Source organism: Quercus robur, chromosome 10 (assembly GCF_932294415.1).
Source record: "Quercus robur chromosome 10, dhQueRobu3.1, whole genome shotgun sequence".
Lineage (NCBI taxonomy): Eukaryota > Viridiplantae > Streptophyta > Magnoliopsida > Fagales > Fagaceae > Quercus > Quercus robur.
This window is the reverse complement of record NC_065543.1, coordinates 38,102,518-38,113,257: the sequence shown is the minus strand read 5'-3', so window position 1 is coordinate 38,113,257 and position 10,740 is coordinate 38,102,518. Positions and strand designations below refer to the sequence as shown.

General features: G+C 32.3%; 1 protein-coding gene across 1 annotated transcript; it reads left to right on the top strand.

Annotated features, from left to right (window-relative positions):
* The first annotated feature begins 1,193 nt into the window (after positions 1-1,193).
* On the top strand, positions 1,194-3,625 carry LOC126703200 (transcription factor TCP5). Its single transcript, XM_050402155.1, has 2 exons — positions 1,194-1,403; positions 2,123-3,625. The coding sequence occupies exon 2, from the start codon at positions 2,157-2,159 to the stop codon at positions 3,264-3,266; it is 1,110 nt and encodes a 369-aa protein (XP_050258112.1). The 5' UTR covers positions 1,194-1,403; positions 2,123-2,156; the 3' UTR covers positions 3,267-3,625.
* Positions 3,626-10,740: the final 7,115 nt, after the last annotated feature.

The window sequence follows — 10,740 nt, the reverse complement described above, 5'->3', positions numbered from 1 at the left end:
AAGAATAAATTTTGAAAGTTGGAGGAACCCCAGACTATGATCGAGTTTTGAAGATTAAATTCGTAGTGGCTTAAAGTCAGGAATAGCGGTTTGGTATTATTAACCTTGACAAATATACAGGAGCTACTTGATCATGAATGATAAAACAGAATTATTTGATTATATGTATTATCAAATATAATGTATAAACCACAACCACCTAACTGATATATATCTCTATGAAAGTGTGTACTGTGAAAATCTCACTGTCATATATACACGTGGTCCCTTTGTCTGAGTGGATGCCTCAAAGAACCTACATATTGGTCCCTCATCTAAATGGTATCTTGATATCTGTCATATCTAATCCAGCTGATTGAACTTCAGTAGCTATAGCATACACCACAACTTTGGAAGTTGCATTTGCATTGCTGTGTTTTATCTCTAATTCAATTTCTCAGCCTACTTCTATCCTCTGCCAAGTGAAATCTAATTGCAAACCTTAAATTTTACTATTAAAGCTTGTCCTTCTTTCCCATCATGATGACCCTGGTCCATCTGAAGAAACCGGGGGGGGGGGGGGGGGGGGGGGGGGGGGGGGAGGGGGGGGTTTGGGGAAATGTTATAACTAACTAAGAATGTAATTTTCAATGAATACTTTGGTTTTTACTTTTGTTAAAGTTCATGTTTTTTGTAACTAAGGACTATAAGTTTATAACCCCCTTAATCCCAAATTGGGAAAGGCTCTCCAAATAGAGAAAACATTATCCAACATCATGGAATGGAGATTGTGTGTTTGTGTCTCCCTTTCCTTTTTTTTTTTAAATTTTTTTATTTACAACTAGGCATGCATTCTTCAATCCCATGCTATATGGAATGCACTGATAAAGTTATTTGCAGTTGTCTAAAGTGTATGCCTCTTTCCTATTATGTTTTGGATGGTCCCCCTTGAAGCTAACTATCTACCTTGTATTATATATTGAGTAATTGAAATCTAACTGAAGAGAAGACCAACTGAGCTTATTTAATATATTAAGATGTGATTGTTCAATATGTGGTACGAACAATTGACAAAATTACTACTTTCTTGTCCGATTGATGTGTCATCGCACGCGGTCGCCACTTGGCCATAAGTACACCATTCCTTTTTCTTTTTTCATTCCCATGCAACATGGAGCTGTTAAATATCGGCATCTTTTCTTTTCCCAAATTGTAATTTCTTGAAATAATTTTATTCTCTGTGAGAGAAATGTTATTTGAACTTTATGCCTTTTGCCAAGCTCACTTATATTATTAAAGTGCATACTTAAGGACTTTCAATGGCACTATGGCATCTACTTCTTCCCTCTTCCTCCTCCTCATCTTTGCTGAAAAACAATAGCCAGAATTAATTAGCTGAATCTGCAAAAGATTGTTTGCCTGATGTAAGTTCTTTCCTATTTCTCAGGTTAAAGTATTAGGGTAGATGCATATATCAAGTGTTCTCATCTCCAGTGAAAAAAGAGAGTATACTTTTTCTAGTTTCTAACAAGTTCATGTTCACCTTCTCTTGAATTAGATCTTCATGTATTATATTGGCTTGAAAAATATAGGTTTCCCTTTGCCCTAGATTTTCTTTCTTTCTTTCTTTCTTTTTTTTTTTTTTTTTTTTTTTTTTGAATTTTTGTTTTGGGTAAGTCATTTACCCTAGATTGAACTCACTGTTACTCTAGTTTTCATTATGGAAACTCTTAAATATGATTTGTAATAGCCAATTCAATGCAAAACATTGTTTTAGAAGAAACTCGTTTAAACCTTCTCTATTTGCTATTTTGTTACTACGTTAAACATTCTAAAGTAATTAAATAATATAAAATATCCTTAAGTATTTGCCAAAATTTTGAGATTATTGAGAGTATAGAAACATCCTCAGTACTCTTAATTTATGGGTTGGAACATGTTTTACAATTGATTTCAAAATAGACACTTTTTTTTTGTTGTTAATCTTTATATTATAATTAAAAGATTTTTTTTTTTTTGGTGGCTAAAGACCACATGAATTGATGTAACTTATACTCTTATAGTACTTATATAAATTTTTAGGATTCATATTCAGAAAAGAATGAAATGAATACTAATAGATTGAATTCTATTGTTGGTTTAGTCAATCCTTGCACCTCAATGATGAGAAAAGTAAGATGATTTCAAATTCAAGAGAAAAAGATATTCAAGCTAAGCAAGAGGGGGAAGCCAATGCTGAGAAGTTGTCTAAGGCAGCATCTAGCTCAAGGCAATGGTCAGGATTTAGAAATCCAAGGATTGTACGCGTCTCGCGCTCTTTTGGAGGAAAAGATAGGCACAGCAAGGTTTGCACCATAAGGGGATTGAGGGACAGACGGATTAGGCTTTCAGTGCCCACAGCAGTTCAGTTGTATGATCTTCAAGATAGACTTGGACTTGGTCAGCCTAGCAAGGTAATTGACTGGTTGCTTGATGCCACTAAACTTGATATTGATAAGCTTCCACCACTTCCAATTCCTCAAGGATTCACTCAATTTCATCCACAACTTTTTTCTCATGAACCAAATGCCTCTCAACCTTCTTTCATCCCTTCATTTGATGCAAATCCCACATTTATAAATGATGGGGCAGATCAAAATGCTATGGAAAAATCCAAGTATTGGGATATAGATGCTGCATTCAGACTAAAAAGTAAGGAAGTTGAAACAGGATCAGCCGCCGACAAAGGCAAGTGGATCAAATCTAACGAAGAAGTAATTCAAGAAGGAATTGGTGGTTATAGTGGACAAATTTCAGCTCAAAAGTTCTTCCCTATGGCAACTGATTGTTCTTCGAATTCCTTACCTGGCTTGCTAAACAATGCCATGGCATATAACTCCTACCATCATTCTGAGCCTTCAAGTTTATCTCTATCTCAGTTTGGAAGCCATGGACTATTTCCCTCCCAAATGAATCCCCATACAAGTAATGCCATACAACTTCCACCTTCATTACCGCTACCACCTGCGTCTCAATTCTTTTTCTGTCCATCTACGACGACACCAGCACTTTTCACTCCATATTCTTCATATATCACTACCCCAATAGAGAGTGATCCAAGGCAATTCAACCATATTCAGTTCTTGAGCTCAAGTTCACAACATGTCCTACCTCATCCTCTCATGCCACCATCTCTTCATTCAATGAGCTTGCCATTCAAATCCTTTCCAACGAATGAGAATTCCAAGCTTCCTCAATCACAAGAGGACAATGGAAGTAGAGTGGACAAGGATAACTCTGGTTCTTAATGATCTTAGAGTGGATTCCTCTTGTTGAACTGGTCACTACCTTGTGAATCTCTCATTTTGAAGGCTCATCGGACGTGTTCAACAATTGGCAGAAGATGATTGAGTTGCAAGATGGATGCTTTCAGCTGCTCCTCAATTTGTCTAGATACAAGTAAGACACTTGCGAATACATTTATTTTCTGAATTTAACTACGATTTTCAGCAAATGGTGATGCGAATAGGTGCAAGTTTGTAAGGATTAAGGATGACAATGCTATACAACACTGCATACTTGTGTTTGAGTGCTTATAGTTTTATATACTAAACTCAGTTTGATAAAATTTTGAATGCTTAATTTGGACTAAGTGAAGTTGAATATAGGATTCATTTGCAAATATGCTCGATATTTATTCTATAACCTAGTTAAAAATCAGAACTTGTTTCCATTTCTCCATATCATTATCATTACATAGGCTTGCAACTCCTGCATGCCATATGTACCAACATCAATTATAAGAAAACTAAAAAAAAAAAAATCCAGATAAACCATGTTCAAATTATGATGATAGTAATCACATGTACTTCATCACAAATCTAAGTTACATGCTAAATAAGTTGGGTAAATGGAAGAAAAAACTTAAAAGAGAGAAGTCAATAAAATATAAACGTTAGAATGTTGATTGCCTAGATGATGTGAGGTAAAAGGATTTATTTCTATACTCGAAAAAACAAAAAACTATGAAATGTGAATTTCTAAATGTCAAAGAAAGCGGCTAGCCACTAGTAATGAGAGATTCTAGTCAAATTGCCAAAGAGTACGTTTGGATTAGAGGTGTCCATGTTTGACCTAACCTACAAACACGACGCGAACACGACATGAACTCGATACGAGTTTTTGCAGGTTAGGGTTGGGCCTTAATAGGTTTGGGTCATAAACGGGTCAACCCGAAAGCGACATAATAAGAAACGTGTCATAAGCAGGTTAACTCGCATAACCCACAATAGACACGTTTGACGCATCAATTTATTTGTGTCAACCTGAAATAACCCAATAACCACAACCCGTTTAACTTGTATAACAAATAAATATTCATTTTATTTTAAATTTGTCAAATACCTTTTATAGCCAACATATATTTTAAATTTAAAAAGAAAAGTGAGTAATTACAAAAACTAATAAAGGATATAATTGAAAATTGAAATTTTACAAAACCTAGGTCTCTAAACCCTACAAACCCTAAATCTCTAAACCTTCTTATAAATATCTAATTTATTTTTTTATTTAAGCCGTACTATTCACTCTACTATTTTATAGTCTTACGCCCAATTTTCAAACTCAAAGTCTCAAATTGGTTATTACTCTCTCTCTAATGTGTTTAGTGAGTTTTAGAATTAAAGAAAACCATTTTCTTGGTGTATCAAAATTTTGCAGTAATTTTTTCTGCATACTGTTTTTTTTTTTCTTTATACTTTGAACCCATGTTCTGTTATTAATATATGAGATATATTAATTGTTGATTAAGGCCACGGTTGTAGCTTTTGTCTTGTGCCGTGTGTTTTTTTGGTTAGTGTTGGACATCGTCTGCATATCTTGCAAGTGGGTTTATTGAGATAGTTTATAAACTAGAATCTATGGATGATAATCATAGTCATAGTTGTGATTAGCCTACTATTTGCTCCAATTATTTCAATATTGATACTTAACATTTGGCGAGTTCAAAGGATATTATATTTTTGTTGAACTATGTTATTTTATTTTTGTTAAACTATGTTATTTTGATATAACTAGTGGCGAAGGGAGGGGAGGCCATCCCCCCATTTTCAAATTCTCCCCTTCCCCTTCATTTTATTATCAAATTTTATGTAATGGCCTCCCTTCAATTTTTGTTAAAAAAAAAAATGGTAAAAACACTTCTTATAAATGCTAATGTCTCATTTTTTTAATTTTAATATTCAAATTTTTTGCGATATAAAACTCATTAACTTTAATATCATTTAAGCATATGTTGCCAAAATTATACAAGTAAATATATTTAGTAAATCCCCCCAACACCCCCCCCCCCCCCCCCCCAAAAAAAAAAAAAACTAACTCTTTCTGCCTTTTCCCATCAAACGAAAAGATACTATGATTTTTATAGTTAAAAGTTTAGGATATATTGTATTTTATCACCCATAAATAAATAATTTTTTTTTTAATTTAGCATTAATATATTTCTTGTATATTATATTTTAGATATTTTTTTTAGAAAAATATTTTAGATGTTAAGGAATATAAAAACACATTTATTATTTAATTTTTCTGAAATTAATTGATTTGTATACCTTTTCTGTTTTCTAAAACTATTATTATATATACTATAATGTGTAACCTTTAATTTATTTAACAAAAAAGCCTTGATTTATAACTTTTAAATAATATTAATTATGATTGATATAATTATACAATGAGGAAAGGAAATATTTATGAGGAATTATATGAAGCTCACTTGATGAAATATCTTATATACAAGAAAAAAAAATGAATCATGCTAAAAACATGTTTTATATATAAATTACCAACACATATACGTGTGTGTTATTTTTGTGGATTAAAAATTATTAATATATTTAGTTTGCCCCTCTTGTCAAAAGCTTATTTGCTAAAAGTTGATAAAAGTATAATTATATATAGAAAATGTGAGTTTTTAAAAAGTTATATATAATTAAATAAACTAAAGAGACATTCTAAAAATAATAATAATAATAAAATAAAGAGATAAAGAAATAAGTTGTTTAAAAAAAAAAAACATTACGAAAAGAGGTTAAATTCAATAAGGATTTAAACCTCCACACAAAAAAAAAAATTACAATAAGAATTTGGTGTTAAAAATGAGATAAAGTGCACTAGGTGTGGAGCGAAACACTAATTTTTGGAGATAGAGTCGTTGGGAATATGAGAAAATCACAATGGTGGGTGGAGGAAGCTAATGGTGAAGGTAATGATTTGTTGAGTTAGGGATTTTAATTGATGTAGCTTTTCATTGGAGGGAGAGGACATTGTGCAGGCCAGTAATACTTCTTTTTCTCTTAAAAAAAAATTAATTGTCAATGTTTTATTGATGGGTGCAATTAAGGAGTTAAAACTAAATCCGGATTGATTTTTTTTTTTTTTTTGTGTGTGTGTGTGGATAATTTGATAGTTAAGGGAATGGGGATTTGAATCATGAACTTTTCCATTAAAAATATCAGAAGGTACCAATTGAGTTACAAATTTTTTAACAAATCCTGATTGAGTTTAATCTCCTAAGACAATAAGAACAATGGTCATCGGTTATGGCTAACTTCAGATCTTGCATATTAGTTTTTAAGTTTTAACTGAAGCAATATAATATCTAATTGCATATATCATGAGTGATTGCATATACCTAGAGAAAACTAACACGAGAAAATTCAATGACTAACTACCAACTAAATACTAAATTAAAATAGAATTTAATTATCTAAGTAAAGAACAGGGTTTAAGAAATAAGAGTTCAGTGGTAATGACATCCTTTGTATTTTCCCTAATTCAAATATCATCTCCATCTCCCCCAACTATCTACCTATCTCAAAAGTTTCTCAAAAAAAAAAAAAAAAAAAAACCTAAGGGCTTGAGGTATGAACAAAAAATTAAACAAATAAATTAGAGATGGTATGCAATAAGAGTAAATAAGAGATTGCAGGCACACACATAAATATATATATTGTGGCAGGACAACTCACAACAACTTAAGGCTTGTTGGGCCTGAACCCCCAATTAATTTGTATGTTGTTTTTGGTTTAACCCATAATGGGAGGTCCCAAGACAAGTTTGGCTGGTGGATGGTGGTTGAAAACGGTTGTGAGATGATTTTATTGCTAGAAATCTGACTATTCAAGGAAGATCTCAGACAGTCGAGGTGCCCCTTAAGCATCTCAAACTGGATCATCCTTTCCATTATTCGTTTATGGTTCCTCTCCTGTCTCTTGTCTGGATTGGGGGGAGGGAGAATGGAAGGAAATAAAATAGAATTGGCTAAAAATTATCCTTAACCTAGAACTTCCCTAACATGAATAATGAGGAATAGGTTAAGAGAGAGATCAATTAAGAATTGTGAGGAGCTTGCAAATGATGCATTACTCGATGGAAATTAGATGTGTTGTATAGAACCATAGTCTATAGAGAAAGTTCAATGAGGGAGGTGAAGCAAGGTGTGGATATTGGCGCTCATATAGGTTTTGGAGATCGATATTAAAAAAAAAAGGGTCATATATGGTTATATGGGGATGTCACACTTTTGGGCCTAGGAGTCAGGCTTTGTCAGATGGGTAAGAGGTTGGCCAAGTATGTTTGAACTTAGTAGTGTGACAAAAAGCTCCTCTTCTAAGTTGAGGCAATTTGTCATTTGAACTCCAACAATTATTATGGATATGAGAAGCTTCAATGATTGCAAATAGCACTATATATATATATATATATATCAAAACCTTGCAGATCAATTCTGCGCCATACCCACTATATTAAAGCATATGTACAATTTTTCAGTGAGTAGGTATTCTCTATTGGCATTAATGGTATCAGAGGTACATATCTCTCATTGCCTCAATTATTTCTGACCCTGTACAGGTTGATTTATTGTCCTTGAACTTGAAGCTTGCTTTGCTAAGTACTTATCTTGGGAACTCACGTGCTTGACTTAATTGTTTACTCTACAATCTAACTAAAGACTTGGGCTTAAGTAGTTGATCTACAATCAATTATGCTGCATATAGGGGTTATGGGTGTTGAAACTTAAAAACGAAGGGCTGGAATTTTTAAGTACTTCAGTTAACTATATGAAATATGACCAGCAAGGGGGGTGTATATAAATATTAAATAATGCAAAAATATTGGTTTGTTACCCCAACTAATTGGGTCAAGTTCTATTTAAATTCTTGAAATTTAGAAAGTTTGGTTTCAGTCCTCATTTATTTTTAAATACCTCTAAATTACTGATTCCATATATGTAACAGTAGAATAATTGCTTATGTGATTAAGAGAATGCATACATGACACATTTTTAATAATGTGGCACTTGGACTTGGATAGGCAATGCGTGGGCAAGAGATAACCACATCATATGTCGAACCCCAAATATCTAAATCTCTAACACAACCATTGGTCCCCAAATCCCCAAAGTTTTGAAATCGCAATTGGTATTGCCAACCTCAACCTTTAACCCTTGTTACTCGTACACCGACCTCACGTTCCCCAACCCACCTAAGCACACCAACTGAGGGGCTTTATGAACACCCTAACTTGCAATATATACATATATATAATTATTTTTTAATTAACTTGTTTTGTCTATCCGAAGCAAAAATATTGAACACTAAGAATCCCAAGAATTTGGGTTCAATAAAAATAAAAATAATACTAAGACACAACAAAAAACCACAAGAAGTTCACAACATTCCTAAAAGGGATCGCCGCAATCTCCAATAAATTTTTGCAGTAGCTTTATGTTGTATCCATAGCATTAGTACTCTAAATATAATCTTGGCCCCCCCAAACATATCTTTAACTCCTTAAACCAAAAAAAAAAAAATCATGGGTTCCAGTTAGTTCAATTGGTAAAGTTTCTGATGGTTGAATAAGAGATTTGGAGTTCAATTCCAGTCTATATTAAAAACTAATTTGTGTCTTGATCTGATGATAAAGAGCTATCATCGAAGCAGACAACATAGGTTGGCACTCTCTAAAAAAAAATGTAGACTTTATTTTGACCCCCTCAAAACCAAAAAAAAAAAAAAAAAAAAAAAAAAAAAAAAAAAATCAAATAACAACAATAAAAAGTAGACCAATTAATAGTAAAAATAACTCAAACAACAACAAAATTAGGCCAAACTAAGTGCATTAAAAAAAATCCCTAATCATTTTTTTTTGGGAGAAACCTAATCATTTAGATTTGTAACTCGTTCAAACTATTTCATAAAAAAATTAAAAAAAAAAATTCCCAAATTTTATTTTTCCTAAAAAAAGGTAGCAAGTGAAATATTCTAGCCATGAGTCTTAATTTTCTTGACAATATTGGCAGCCGTGCTTTCCTTGACTTTGCAATTGTAGCATTAATAATAAAACAATCATGCAAAACGATTCAAAATATGAAAACTCGAAAAATGAAATTGTAAAACTTTACACACTTTTTTTTTGTGATGACGATATGTTCAAATTATCTTTTTATTAAATTTTATATAATATAACTTTCTTAATATATGGCTACCTAGTGTAAGCGCCATTAATTCTTTAAACTCTAGGGTTAGGCCGACAAAGTTGGTCTCCTTCTCCTCTCTTCTTTCACTCTTTGGACTACAGATGACGAAGTCAACAATGAGAGGCGCCCAAGCTTAAGCCTGACAATGCAGGCACAGCTAAGGGTGCAATTCAAAGGTTCTTCAAGCTCTTGTGCCCAATTTACTCTGCAAGAAATTACAGGTTTGGCCTCGAGGGGGAAAGTCACAATGAGATTATCATTGTAACATGAGTAAGAGGTTTTTTTTTTTTTTTTTTTTTTTTTTTTCAACAACCAAACATAAGGAAAAAGGGGTTACAAAAAATGAGCAGAGCCTGTTTGTTTGTTGAGAAAATTAAGTGAAATGGTTATTTTTTAATTATTGTTTTCTTGAGTTTCCTCAGCAAGCAAACGAAGGGAACGTCTATTGTGGTCTTCTCTTATTCACATGCTCTCCAACTATCCAAGCCCAAGTTTCACTATTCACATCACTAAAATTTGCTATGCATGCATTTTGATAGGCACATAAGAAACGATTCTAAAGGCACGTAAACAAAAAAACGATTCTTTTAAAAAAATTGAGGATTATATAACTTAAAAAAAAAAAAATTAGGGATTTAAATTGAACATGATCCAAATTTGGGAGACCAAACTTATATTTTTGCCTAAATATAATTTTCAACAAACCAGAGCCCTCCTCTATAACTAACGATTTCCTTTGGACCCTATGTGACTTAATAAGATATACCAAAGAAATTTCCTCAAAAAAGGGGTTGAATTTGGGCTCTTCAAGTAGTTTTCAAACTACCAATTACCTATGGATTATATAAGAAAATTACATACATTTTTCTATATTTGAGAGTTTAATAAAGAATTAATAAAATGGTTGGGACTTATAGGAGGTAAGCCCTTCGAAACATTCCTCGGTAAGAAGAGCACTAATTTCTTTAATGGAAGAGAGATAAAATACTAGTTTTGTCCATATTTTGAAAAAATTAAAATAAAATAAAATGTGAATTATAAACTATATATTTTTCTCATTTCATCCTTTATGTATATAAATCATCGAAACACTAAAATAAAAATAAGAAATAAAAAATCATATTACGTTCCAAATATTCTTTGCTTTTAAAATCAATTATAGTGTTAAGAGTACGTAGGGAAGATTATATGTTCAAGTGGCCTTGTGTCATTAGTGGTATAATTAGGCATTATAGATACCATGA